Source organism: Homarus americanus, unplaced genomic scaffold, assembly GCF_018991925.1.
Source record: "Homarus americanus isolate GMGI-L3 unplaced genomic scaffold, GMGI_Hamer_2.0 scaffold25467, whole genome shotgun sequence".
Classification (NCBI taxonomy): Eukaryota; Metazoa; Arthropoda; class Malacostraca; order Decapoda; family Nephropidae; genus Homarus; species Homarus americanus.
This window is the reverse complement of record NW_024732867.1, coordinates 5,522,109-5,537,511: the sequence shown is the minus strand read 5'-3', so window position 1 is coordinate 5,537,511 and position 15,403 is coordinate 5,522,109. Positions and strand designations below refer to the sequence as shown.

At 46.8% G+C, this 15,403-nt stretch overlaps 1 protein-coding gene across 1 annotated transcript in view; it reads right to left on the bottom strand.

Annotated features, from left to right (window-relative positions):
- The window catches only part of LOC121869147 (dipeptidyl peptidase 4-like), a gene marked incomplete in the record, with an annotated part of 203,566 nt that extends 188,580 nt beyond the window's left edge, over positions 1-14,986 (bottom strand). Inside the window, 2 exon segments of the mRNA XM_042370335.1 lie at positions 7,316-7,529; positions 14,945-14,986. Coding sequence (XP_042226269.1) covers positions 7,316-7,529; positions 14,945-14,986 — 256 coding nt within the window.
- Between the last annotated feature and the right edge of the window lie 417 nt (positions 14,987-15,403).

Genomic DNA, 15,403 nt, shown 5'->3' with positions numbered 1-15,403 from the left:
AGGTGTATGTGGCATTACAAGATCTCAACCGGTAATGAAAAATGGATACTGGCCTTTTGATAATCAATAGTAGTAGAGGCGATAGGGGGCTGATCACCACTCGCCAGGCGAACCTCAGGCACGCTACCATGTACACAAGCACATCACATGCACGCTACCATGGACACAAGCACATCACATGCACGCCACCATGGACACAAGCACATCACATGCACGCCACCATGTACACAAGCACATCACATGCACGCCACCATGGACACAAGCACATCACATGCACGCCACCATGTACACAAGCACATCACATGCACGCCACCATGTACACAAGCACATCACATGCACGCCACCATGGACACAAGAACATCACATGCACGCCACCATGGACACAAGCACATCACATGCACGCCACCATGGACACAAGCACATCACATGCACGCCACCATGGACACAAGCACATCACATGCACGCCAATGGACACAAGCACATCACATGCACGCACCATGACACAAGCATCACATGCACGCCACCATGGAACACACACACGCCACCATGGACACAGACATCCACGCCACCATGGACACAAGCATCACATGCACGCCACCATGGACACAAGCACATCACATGCACGCCACCGACAAAGCACATCCTGCCACCATGGACACAAGCACATCACATGCACGCCACCATGGACAAAGCACATCACATGCACGCCACCATGGACACAAGCACATCACATGCACGCCACCATGGACACAAGCACATCACATGCACGCCACCATGGACACAAGCACATCACATGCACGCCACCATGGACACAAGCACATCACATGCACGCCACCATGGACAAGCACATCACATGCACGCCACCATGGACACAAGCACATCACATGCACGCCACCATGGACACAAGCACATCACATCCACGCCACCATGGACACAAGCACATCACATGCACGCCACTGTGACACAAGCACATCACATGCACGCCACCATGTACACAAACACATCACATGCACGCCACATGGACACAAGCACATCACATGCACGCCACCATGGACACAAGCACATCACATGCACGCCACCATGGACACAAGAACATCACATGCACGCCACCATGGACACAAGCACATCACATGCACGCCACCATGTACACAAGCACATCACATGCACGCTACCATGTACACAAGCTCACATGCACGCCACCATGACACAAGCACATCACATGCACGCAACGTCGACACACATCACATGCACGCCACATGCACAAGATCAAATGCACGCCACCATGGACAGCACATCACATGCACGCCACCATGGACACAGCACATCACATGCACGCCACATGGACACACACATCACATGCACGCCACTGACACAAGCACATCACATGCACGCCACTGTACACAAACACATCACATGCAAGCCACCATGGACACAAGCACATCACATGCACGCCACCATGGACACAAGAACATCACATGCACGCCACCATGGACACAAGCACATCACATGCACGCCACCATGTACACAAGCACATCACATGCACGCCACCATGTACACACACATCACATGCACGCCACCATGGACACAAGCACATCACATGCACGCCACCATGGACACAAGCACATCACATGCATGTCACCATGTACACAAGCACATCACATGCACGCCACCATGGACACAAGCACATCACATCCACGCCACCAACACAAGCACATCAACACGCCATCATGTACACAAGCACATCTGCACCACCTGACATAAGCACATCACATGCACGCCACCATGGACACAAGCACATCATATGCACGCCACAGTGGACACAAGCACATCACATGCACGCCACCATGGACACAAGAACATCACATGCACGCCACGGACACAAGCACATCACATGCACCATCATGTACACAATATGCACAATACACATCACTGCACGCCACCATGGACACAAGCACATCATATGCACGCCACAGTGGACACAAGCACATCACATGCACGCCACCATGTACACAAGCACATCACGCACGCCATCATGTACACAAGCACATCACATGCACGCACCATGGACATAAGCACATCACATGCACGCCACCATGGACACAAGCACATCATATGCACGCCACGTGGACAGCATCACATGCGCCACCATGTACAAGCACATCACATGCACGCCACCATGTACACAAGCACATCACATGCACGCCACCATGTACACAAGCACATCACATGCACGCCACCATGTACAAGCACATCACATACACGCACCATGGACATACATCACATGCACGCCACCATGGACACAAGCACATCAATGCGACAGTGACACAAGCACATCACATGCATGTCACCATGTGCAGCACATCACGTGCACGCCACCATGGACACAAGCACATCACATCCACGCCACCATGGACACAAGAATCACATATGCACGCCACATGGACACAAGCACATCACATGCACGCCACCACGGACACAAGAACATCACATGCACGCCACCATGCACACAAAGCACATCACATGCACGCCACCATGTACACAAGCACATCAAATGCACGCCACCATGGACACAAGCACATCACATGCACGCCACCATGGACACAAGCACATCACATGCACGCCACCATACACCCAAAAACATCACATACACTTAAGTCTGTACATCAACACACACACACACACACACACACACACACACACACACACACACACACACACACTCACACACACAAGGGAGCCAGGAAACATATGCCCACACACGCACGGAACTACACAGGTACAGTAGCTAAAACAACTATCTGTGCATACTTTGTGGGAAACAACATGAGACCATGGACGATAATTTTTGGTATATGAGGTCTGTCACGAATCACACGTCAAATTTCGGAGCATATCGACCCCCACCTGCACAGATATTTGTTTCAGCTACTGTAGTACATAGAAGCACATCCCAGCACCAGAGGTTTCATTATCCTAGCACCAGAGGTTTCATTATCCTAGCACCAGAGGTTTCACTATCCTAGCACCAAAGGTTTCATTATCCTAGCACCAAAGGTTTCATTATCCTAGCACCAGAGGTTTCACTATCCTAGCACCAGAGGTTTCATTATCCTAGCACCAGAGGGTTCACTATCCCAGCACCAGAGGGTTCACTATCCCAGCACCAGAGGTTTCACTATCCTAGCACCAGAGGTTTCATTATCCTAGCACCAGAGGTTTCACTATCCTAGCACAGAGGGGTTTCACTATCCTAGCACCAGAGGTTTCACTATCCAAGCACCAGAGGTTTCACTATCCTAACAGAGGTTTCACTATCCTAGCACCAGAGGTTTCACTATCCTAGCACCAGAGGTTTCATTATCCTAACAGAGGTTTCACTATCCTAGCACCAGAGCTTTCACTATCCTAGCACCAGAGGTTTCACTATCCTAGCACCAGAGGTTTCACTATCCTAGCACCAGAGCTTTCACTATCCTAGCACCAGAGGTTTCACTATCCTAGCACCAGAGGTTTCACTATCCAAGCACCAGGGGGTTTTCATTGTGAAGCCTTGTGGATGATGTTAAATTCTAGATGGCTTAGGAGAACAGTTAAAAAAATAGGCGGCCTTGGAGACACTGGAGAACGATAGTCTAAGTTAGTATGGAGATATTAGTATGATACGTGAAAAGAGTCCTTGGAGACACTAAAGGAGCCTTGGAGACGTTAAGGGCAGATAGGAGCCCATGAAGCCAATAGCTTTAAGAAACTTTAGAAACAATAAGGACAGCTTGGAGACCGTGACTTTAAAAGACCAGACACACCTAGGAGACCACATTGTTATCGGGAGTTGCTGGAGACGAGGGCAGGTTGAAGGAGATCACGAGTGAATATATCGGTTATCGGGTCTGGGTGTTAAAAGAGTCGATTCACCACTAATCCGATAAAGGAGGTTGGGGGAGGGGCATGGTGTGGTGGTGAAGGGGGAGTAGGGGTGATGAGATGGAGTGGTGGTGGTGAGGTGGAGTGGTGGTGGAGTGGTGGTGATGAGGTGGAGTGGTGGTGATGAGGTGGAGTGGTGGTGGTGAGAATGTGGAGTGGTGGTGGTGAGGTGGAAGTGGTGGTGGTGAGTGGGTGGTGGTGGTGAGGTGGAGTAGTGGTGATGAGATATGGAGTGGTGGTGGTGAGGTGGGATAGTGGTGATGAGATGGAGTGGTGGTGGTGAGATGGAGTGGTGGTGGTGAGGTGGAGTGGTGGTGGTGAAAGAGGGAGTAGTGATGAGATGGAGTGGTGGTGGTGGGAGTGGAGTGGTGGTGGAGTGGTGGTGATGAGAATGGAGTGGTGGTGGTGAGGTGGAGTGGTGGTGGTGAGAATGAGTAGTGGTGAGATGGTGGTGGTGGTGAGGTGGAGTGGTGGTGGGTGAGGTAGTGATGAGAATGGGTGGTGGTGGTGGTGGAGTGGTGGTGGTGAGATGAATGGTGTGGATGGGTGGTGGTGGTGAGGTGGGTGGTGGTGAGTGGGGTAGTGGTGATGAGATGGGTGGTGGTGGTGGAGTGGAGTGGTGGTGGTGTGAGCCAGGGGTGATGAGATGGGTGGTGGTGGTGGTGGAGTAGTGGTGGTGGAGTAGTGGTGATGAGATGGAGTGGTGGTGATGAGGTGGAGTGGTGGTGGTGATGAGGTGGAGTGGTGGTGGTGATGAGGTGGAGTGGTGGTGGTGGTGAGGTGGAGTGGTGGTGGTGAGGTGGAGGGATGGTGTGTGCGGGGGAGAGGATTCTAGTTTGAGGTCTCGGAACCGGATTCAGATCGAGACTCGGATTCGTTGAGGGTGGTAATTTTTGAACTCGGACTAATAAACAAAACCTAATCTAATTTAATCCGAATGAGCCCGGTAATACCTAATTAATGTAACCCCTTGAGTACTGGGTCATCTTTCGTATGAGTGGAGGTAGTGTGCTGACCTAATCAAATATGGCATAACTTGACCTAATTTATCCTAGTCTATTCAAATTTAACCAACGTAACTTAACCAAATCAAATCTAAGCTAACGCAACCATCTCTAACCTAACCTCACTTAACCAAATCTAACTTAACTTAACCTAACTTCTTCTTTACTTCTAACTTCTTCTAACCTAACTAACCTAACCTAACCTAACCTAACCTAACCTAACCTAACCTAACCTAACACCAACTTACGCTTCTTCTTCTAACCTAACCTAACCCCTAAGCTAACGCAACCATCTCTAACCTTACCTCACTTAACCAAATCTAACTTAACTTAACCTTACCACATCTAACCTAATCAAATGTAACGTAACCTAACTTAACCTAGTCTAGGCTAACCTTATCCAACCAAATTGAACACAACAAACCAAAACAGCCAACCAAACCAAACCTAATCTAACCAAATCTAACCAAACCTAATCTAACCAAATCTAACCAAACCTAACGAAACCTAATCAAACCTAACCTAAACAAACCTAACCTAACCCAACTTCGATCCGAATTTGAGTTCTGGTCCAAAGGTCATGACACCTACAGGTTCTATCTAAATATTCCTATTAGCTGGAGAAAAAACGTGTCTAGTCTCCATAGAGTCTCAGCTTAGGCCCGACGCCAGTTTTGCAAGCTATCATTTTTGTTGTGGTTGCATAAGTTTGGGAATTTGACGTGATTTTACGTCAACTATATGGTAGAAATTATCGTAAGAATCATTACTGCGGATAGTCAATTTCGTTAGGTTAGGTTAGGGTAATTTAAGTTAGGCTAACTCAGTTTAACTTAGATTAGATTAAGTTAGGTTAGGTTAAGTTAAGTTAGGACAGACCATTAGTTACGACACACTCAGAGTCCAATCCATTAAAGCCTCCCTCGTAGGACGTCTCGCTAATACAGCAGAGAGATGCCGCGGGAGGGATCACTTACCAGGGCGAGGGAGATTCACTTTAGCCTCATCTGTGTTTCGTCGATCACGTTACGAGGGGAAATGGCGCACTAAATTCCACCATTTCAGCAAAACATTTTCATTGTGTTGTGCTGTGGAGGGATACGCCGCTAGTCCAAGAAATTTCTTATCAACGTCTTTGAGAATGTTTTACGTAGCTTTGAGAAGATTCACAAGAAAAGAAAGAAAAATGAAAAAAAGGAAAATAATATATATATATATAAACGGTCTCTCTCTTTCTGAGCCAGACTGTCAGGAAAAGTTTTTGACCAGAGATATCAAACGTTGCGAACACACACACACACACACACACACACACACACACACACACACACACACACACACACACACACACACACACTAACAGGTCTAAATATACCAGTGTATATAAATGGAGAATAATTTTTTTTTTACTTTTTCGGGTCAATATGCAGGAGTTGTTGGAGGGTCAGGGCCTTATCAATGTCGTAAAACTGGCAACGTTTTCTTTATCAGGAGTTTCATGAGAGGCGGTGCTGAGTAGCCATTATCACCAGCACCACTACCACCACCACCACCACCACCACCACTACTACCATCACTACTGCTGCCACCGCTATTACCATTACCACTACTACCATCACTACTACCACCACCACCACCACTACTACTACCTTCACCACTACTACCACCACCACCACCACCACTACTACTACTACTGCCACTAGTACCACCACTACTACTACTACTACCACTACTGCCACCACCACACTACCATTATTACACCACTACCACACCACCATGGCTCCAATATCACACCACCACACATCTGGCCACGACCACCACCACATACCTGGCCACGACCACCACCATCACCACCACACATCTGGCCACCACCGCTCAATAACTATGAGGCCACAGTTTTGGAGGAAAGTGAAGTGAGTGATACAGAGGTCATGATGGGATCAGACCGCGGGGGGATTACTGGAGAAGTGAAATAATAATAATAACAATAATAACAATAACAATAATAACAATAACAATAACAACAATAACAATACCAATAACAATAATAATAATAATAATAATAATAATAATAACTCTACCACTACAACAGTCTATAAACCCGTGGCTCTTATAGAATAAAAGCTTGAGAGATTCTTTACTACAACACTGCAAGCAACACAGTACAAGTTGACACGAGAAGACCCGAGCCACCTGCTGACGGAGTGCGATGAGCCGCTATACCGAAGGAGGTGCTCGGGGTAGGCAGTAGAGGAGGGTTCAGAGTGATATTATTTATTGCTGTAATTTTAATGCCATTTTGTGAAGTGTGTTGAGATTAAGGTGTGTTTTGCCAGTCTGTCTCTCTCTCTCTCTCTCTCTCTCCTCAAAACACCAACAGGAACACTCACCAGAGATCCAGCTGCCGTTGAAGGTGTGGATCTTGAAGCTGTCACCCAGTATATCGTCTAACTCAAATCTCCGACCTTTGACCCTCGGACCGTCATCAGGTGGGGTCAGCAGCAACACCGACGTCACTATCATGCCCAGGACGAAGCAGATGACCAGGACGGCGATGATGATGCCCTTCCAGTTTCTTTGATTGGGGTTGGACGAGGCCAGTTCCTAGTGGGGAGAGAAGAGGGAGATGGTTAATTTTATGGTGTCTGAAAGTGTTAGTAAGGTGAAGTTAGGGTGATTGGTTTGGTTAGGTTAAGGTGTGATAGGTTAGGTGAAGTGAGGTTTGGTGAGGTAAGGATTTGATTGGTGTGGTTAGGGTGTGATTGCTTAGGTTAGGTGAGGTTAGATGAGGTTAAGGTGACTGGTTAGGTTCGGTTAGGTTATTGTGATTGGTGTCAAGATCTTACTGTTGTGGGTCCCCTCTCACATAGGCCTCAAAGAACATGACAGAGTTGATGCCCTCGCCAAACATCCGCGTCTAACAAAGACACTGTTGAATACACTCTGGGTCTGTCAAGGAGATCCCCTAAAACTATAATTAGGAAAGAACTTACTGATGAATTTGACGCAAGCAGACAAGTGCAAACAGGCACTAGTCGATCCATCGTTTGCCATAATGAGAAGTATCAAATAAAACATATATATGGAGCAAGGAGCAAGTAACAAGATTACTAGATTACAAGATGTAGTAACCGCTAGACTGAGGTTAGGATATAAGTACCTCTGGCAGTATGTTCCTCAAGCAGATGTAAACAAGACTAAATGTAAAGTGTGTGGCCAGACATATGGCCACACACTCGCCCTCGACTGTGTGAAGATAGAACCTTTTGGGGACAGGTCCAAGCACACTGTGTGTGAAATGGCACAACACTTCATCTTTAATGACAAGATAGCCGACATATTATGATTGTATCCACTTTTTTGCACTTAGTAGCTATATCAGCACCCATGTATAGAACCAAACACCCAATGTGCTTGAATACCTCTCACGCAAATGTGAAAAAGTGTGTTGCCAGACATATTGCCTCACACTCCTGCAATCACGCAGCTGAACTAAACAAAAAAATTATTTGAGATACTCTGTAACATTCAATGCCATAATGTCCTGACACGGGGGTTAGTTATACTGACCCTTTGTAAACTCTACTCTGTAATCCTATTTTGCGCTACCGCTCACAGGATGAGTATGGAGTGCACAGTAAACTAGCAGCTGTAAGTGGCAAAGTTAAAATTAAAAAAAAAAATGCTTAGGTTACGTGAGGTTAGATGAAGTTAGGATTTGACTAGTTAAGTTAGGTTAGGGCGAAAATGTTTGGTTAGATTAGGGTGTGATTGGTTAGGTTAGGGTGCGATTGGTTAGGTTAGGTTAGGTTAGGTTAGGTTAGGTTAGGGTGTGATTGGTTAGGCTAGGTTTGGTTAGGGCAGATGTGGTGTGGTTGGGGTGTGATTGGTTAAGTCAGCTTTGGTTATATTTTGCACAGGTTTGGGTAGGGTAGGGTTGGGTAGGGTAGGGTAGGGTAGGGTAGGGTAGGGTAGATAGCAGAATATTAGATAGAGTTAGGCGATGATTTAGTTCGGTTACATTTAGATTAAGTTAAGTTTATGTTAGATTAAGTTAGGTTTAGGTAAGATAATGTTAGGTTAGGTTAGGTTACCTCAGCTGATGTAAAATTCAACCTCTTTACCAACTTCTATTATTATTTACAAGTGCAATTTCTTTCTCATAACCAAATTAATTATCAACTTACCTTTTCCTTATCAACAAAACGTCATAAGTTTCCCTTGATCACACCAACACCTTCATTTGTTCATAATGCATAAAATACTACATATTAAATACATAGATCTAACAGCTACAGTGGATCGTATATCAGTGGAGAATTTTTTTGCACAACATATACATTATTTTCATCCCAACATTTTTCCCTACAGTTCTGCCAAGTTGCCTTTTATTATTGGTCATATCAAGGAGCGAACGATTTTTTCCATCTGAATTTCGGAATAACAAAGATTCGTATAATAAATATCGTTTATATGAAAATATGCCAGAATGAACAGTACCTAAAGGAGTTACTTAAGACACAAAACCTCATTCAGGCTCTACCTTAACTAGTTACAGTCACTTAGCAGCAGTTAGGAGTTAGTTAAGGGAAGGGTATGTTGTTAGTTTATCTCTATAATGTCTTAATATTGGGATTAATTGCACATGTCTTGTTTCACCAGGAAGGGAGATGGGGTGGTTAGGGAATACTAATCAGGTCTCACCAGGAGGGAGGGAGATATACTGCTTTATGTGTCACCAGGAGGGAGGGAGATATACTGCTTTATGTGTCACCAGGAGGGAGGGAGATATACTGCTTTATGTCTATATGCTGCTTTATGTCTCACCAGGAAGGAGAGAGATATACTGCTTTATGTGTCACCAGGAGGGAGGGGAGATATACTGCTTTTGCTCACCAGGGAGGGTGGGAGATATACTGATTTATGTCTCACCACTAGGAGGGAGGGCTATACTGCTTTTATGTGTCTCACAGGAGGGAGGGAGATATATAATCTCACTGATATACTGCTTTTATGTCTCACCAGGAGGGAGGGAGATATACTGCTTTTATGTCTCACTAGGAGGGAGGGGAGATATACTGCTTTATGCTGATATACTGCTTTATGTCTCACTAGGAGGAGGAGATATACTGCTTTATGTCTCTAGGAAGGAGGAGATATAGCTTTATGTCTCACCAGGAGGGAGGGAGATATACTGCTTTATGTGTGTCTCACTGGGAGGGAGAGATATATGCTTTATGTCTCACCAGGAGGGAGAGATATGCTGCTTTTATGTGTCTGGGGGAGGGAGATATACTGATTTATGTCTCACCAGGAGGGAGGAGATATACTGATTTATGTCTCACGAGGAGGAAGGGATATATACTGCTTTTATGTCTCACCAGGAGGGAGGAGATATGCTGCTTTATGTCTCACCAGGAGGGAGGAGATATACTGATTTACGTCTCACCAGGAAAGGGAGATATACTGCTTTTATGTCTCACTAGGAGGGAGGGAGATATACTGCTTTATGTCTCACCAGGAGGGAGGGAGATATGCTAGCTTTATGTGTCTGGGAGGGAGGGAGATATACTGATTTATGTCTCACCAGGAGGGAGGAGATATTCTTTTATGTCTCACCAGGAGGAAGGGATATATACTGCTTTATGTCTCACCAGGAGGGAGGGAGTGTTCTGCTTTATGTCTCACGAGGAGGAAGGGATATATACTGCTATGTCTCACCAGGAGGGAGGGAGATATGCTGCTTTTATGTCTCACCAGGAGGAGGGAGATATACTGATTTACGTCTCACCAGGAAGAGGGAGATATACTGCTTTATGTCTCACTAGGAGGGTGGGAGATATACTGCTTTATGTCTCACCAGGAGGGAGATATACTGATTTATGTCTCACCAGGAGGGAGGGAGATATGCGATTTATGTCTCACGAGGGAGGAAGGGATATACTGCTTTATGTCTCACCAGGAGGGAGGGAGATATGCTGCTTTATGTCTCACCAGGAGGAGGGAGATATACTGATTTACGTCTCACCAGGAAGAGGGAATATACTGCTTTATGTCTCACTAGGAGGGAGGGAGATACTGCTTTTATGTCTGGGGAGGGAGATATGCTGCTTTATGTCACCAGGAGGGAGGAGATATACTGATTTATGTCTCACACCAGGAGGGAGGGAGATATTCTGCTTTATGTCTCACCAGGAGGGTGGGAGATATACTGATTTATGTCTCACCAGGAGGGAGGGAGATATGCCGCTTTATGTCTCACCAGGAGGGTGGGAGATATGCTGCTTTATGTCTCACCAGGAGGGAGGGAGATATGCTGCTTTATGTCTCAACAGAAGGGAGGGAGATATGCTGCTTTATGTCTCACCAGGAGGGAGGGAGATATGCTGCTTTATGTCTCAACAGAAGGGAGGGAGATATACTGATTTATGTCTCACCAGGAGGGAGGGAGATATGCTGCTTTATGTCTCACCAGGAGGGAGGGAGATATGCTGCTTTATGTCTCACCAGGAGGGAGGGAGATATGCTGCTTTATGTCTCAACAGAAGGGAGGGATATATATATTGCCAAAACTAACCTAACCTTACCTGTAGTGGATACTCTCCTCTACAATTGCCAACTGCCGTTTTGTCGCTGACCAGCCGACCCCTCGGCGAGTTTTTCTTCCCAAGCCTCGCTTTCTGACTGCGAGGTGATTGGCCAGTTCCCGCCTTTCACCTCAGCAATTGAGCAGCGCCACTCCCTTCCAGCAGACTTGTATAAATACCCCCAGCCTCGCCGTGAAGAGGATTATACTCAACGCTCTCAAATAGACAAGACCTCCTCTCAACAAGCTCCTCACCACACAGCAACTCCCTAGCACTGCATTTGTACATACAATAATATACAGTATATAGAAAACACCACTGTGAGTTTCCCTTCTAACCTCCATCCTTAGTGCGAGGTCTCCTACAAGCAAACGCTACAGTGCTCTCGACTTCCCGATCGTCCCACGAAGGTCCCCTCCTCAGAACCGACTCCCCTCAGCCGGCAAGTTTTGCCAACATGAGGGGTCGACGTAAACGCCCCAGAAGAGGTGTCCCCTCTCTCATTGATGCCATCGCCAACTCGCCTGGTCATACTGAATCCAACACCCTTCAAGAGTCAGTCCCCAGCGATTATGACAGTGACGGCAATGTTTCTATGGGAAACACTAGCTGAAGTGGAAACACCAATGTCACGGACCCTATCACCCTGCCCTCTGCCAAACAGCCAAGTAAGCTAAATCTGCACTTCCCCAAGGACTCACTGAAAACCACCGAGGAACAGTTTAATTGGATGATGAAGTACTGCAGACAACACGGTCCCAACATTCAATTCCGACAAGGCAAGAACCGGAACTCTATCAAGTGTCAGACCCTTGAGGTCTATGAATCACTTAGTACTGATGGGTTTGACGGGGTTGTCCTGGTGCTTCCCCCCCCCCAGTAGACGCTGATGAATGCTGCCACATCCTAGTGAAACGATTCCCCCTATATGCTGACATCCAAGATGCTCGTGACTTTAATTCTATAATACTCAGTAGGGTGTGACAGTTGCCCCAACTTTGCTCTACAATGCTGTTCAAAATTTTGGTGCTGCATATTGACATAAAAAATACCCACGTGCAATTTTTTGAAAATTCGTGCATATTTGAGCGAGCACCAGCAATTTGAAAAATAGCGATTTTGCTTATACGGCATACGCGCTTATATATGAGTTTACACAACCATCATAAGGGATATTAACACAAATCATTTGCCTGTCTTAATTAATAGCTGTTATCACTAACACAAAAAAGTTAATCATTCTTATTCTCTCATGGTACATTAAGGGGTTTTATCATATATTCACAAGGTATTATTTCTCTAGAGCAAGAAACCATGATTTCTGTTCGGAAACAGATGATCGTTTGTGCTGATTAGGAACGCGGAGTCTGTCATTTTCAACTACTTGAAGGACTTCTTGAAAGAGCTCCTCATCCCTGGCAACATTAAGAAAGTCATGGCAAAGTTTTACACCACGCTCTGCAGCCTCATTATTGACCTGAAGCTTGTCCACAACCCGTTTCATGTTCAGGAAGTCGTCAAGATCCGCCCATTCACTGGCTGGACTGTGGAGAAACTGATAGGGCATGCCTAAAATGGTGAAGAACCGGCTTGAGTCAGGCCCAATTAGGTCCACCAGGGCAGTGCCACTTTCTGGGACAGGGGGAAGATATGGCTTTCCATAGCCCCCATGATTGAGCCCCACTCTCTTAGTAACTTCAGTGCCTTCATGGCAAAGAAGGGCCTTCCTCATCTCCTCTTTTGTCCTTTCTTGTACTTGGGACGAGAACAAAGCCAGTGGGGCCAACTCCTCAGTTAGGTACCAAGTGTGTCTACTGAGTGCCACACGTGCTTTGTCAACTATTGTGGCGTCATATGAGGCAAATTCAGCCAAGGTTTCGACCAAATTCAAGTCATTCAGTGGCGCACTTGCTGGAACGGGGCAAACAATTCACCATGGGACATAAACAGTGACTGTGAACACAGCAAACCTTTCTAACTTGCTGATTTGACTTTTAGTCACAACCTCGGCTTTGGGAAACTGCTTTTTGATCTGGCCTGACAAAAGAACAATCTTGAGGGTATAGAGCAGTTTAGCCATCCACCTTGCTTTGTGAAGTGCGCGGGGTAGACCATCGTGAAGTTCACTGGCTCGGATCCTTTAGTTACAAGCAGCAGACAAAGCTCTACTAGCTCCTTGTAGTCGCCACGTTGTAAATGGTTGGGCTAGAGATTCACGGAAGAAGTCAGCCATCTTCTGCTGGCGCTCCTCAAACACTCCAGGCATTGCGGGGTAGTAGTATTTCTTTTCTTCATTGTACGCCAGTTGAGAGAAATGGGTCTTGAACCTAGAAATGCAATTATTGGGATTATTGTATTTCGTACTAATTTATAATATTGTTTTAGGGGTATTAAGATTGATATGATCGATCATTTGCTTGGTGTTAGTATATCTTATAAGTCTAATAAAAGAAATTCCACTAAATTTGTTCATTAGATAATAATATTCCTTGTTATTTTGTAAAGCCGATGGTGCTAGCTCAAACATGCACCGATCTCCAAAAAAATTTACAAGGGTGTTTCCTAGATAAATACACAACACTAAGACTTTGTACAGCATTGTAGGACCATGTTTTTATTTTTAGAGGGCAACGGTCACACCCTGATACTCAGTATACGTCGACATTACAGGGGGAACACCCCACAAGCTACTGTCATTGTCAAGTGGAAGGGAAGGGAATACCCAACCACTGTGGAGGCCCACCCAATCCTCCCTCCACTTTATGCAGAACCCTATCATCCTGGGCCTGCTTTTTGTGTAAACTGTTCTCATTGGGGTCACAACCTTCACTGCCTACTGCCGACGTGATCGTCCCAGATGTCGCTTCTGTTCATGTAACCACAACTCCGCCGCTTGTGCCCAGAAAGTCAAAGACCACCTTAATAGGGGTGGTGTGGGCTATGCAGTTGATCCCAGGTGCTGTAACTGGGGCACAATGCTGACTCACGGCAATGCTCCAATCGCCCATCTGTCCCAGGGGAAAAGCCTCCCCGAAGGCCGTGTCTACCACAACGCCCCCCCCCCCTCCCGAGTTTACCGGGCCGCCTCCCTCAACGACACCTGCCCCTGCCTGGCTTCGCCAGGCTGCACCACAACATCACCTACCGTTCCCTAACTCAACCACTACTGAGCTTCCTCCCCGTCTCTACTCTGATGCTGTCAGGTCTCGTGCTCCCACCGGTGCTCCCCCCCACAACCCCCCTCCAGTGATATGACGCAGATCATGTCCCTCTTCCAAGAATTTACCAGTCATGATGAGAAAATCTTCGTTACACTCTGTACCGCCATCTCCGACCTACACAACCAACTCTTGCCCTCTGCTGCCACCCAGTCACTCCCCTCTTCTGGTTTGACACAAGCTGGTAATCCCCCTGTGAGCCCCCCAAACTCACGGCCTGTGTGTACTGCTGCCCCCGAGCCAAGTCCTGCCTCATCTTCACGACACATGGTGCCTCAACCTGTCCACCTACTGCAAGCCGTGCCCGCTCCTGTGCCTGTGCTGTCTCCACCAGGGCTACCTATTGGACCTGAGGACACCACCCCTGGCTACCCGTACCCCACTGACATGCCGGCACCTAAGGCCCATCCGTCCACGTCAGGGGTACACATGTACCCAACTGGCCCGCCTGTAACCAGTCTAATACACCACATTGGATAGCTACGCTACAGGACTGCAGGTACTCACCTGGAACATAAACGGCTTGCAAAACAAGTTTGGTGCCCTCAAAACCTAAGCCTACACTGAAGATGTCGACGTTCTGTGCCTCCAAGAAACGCGGTGTGCTGCTGGTACCTATGTGCTCAGTGGCTACACATGTGTTGAGAGCCTATCCACCCCTGTTCTTCGCGTC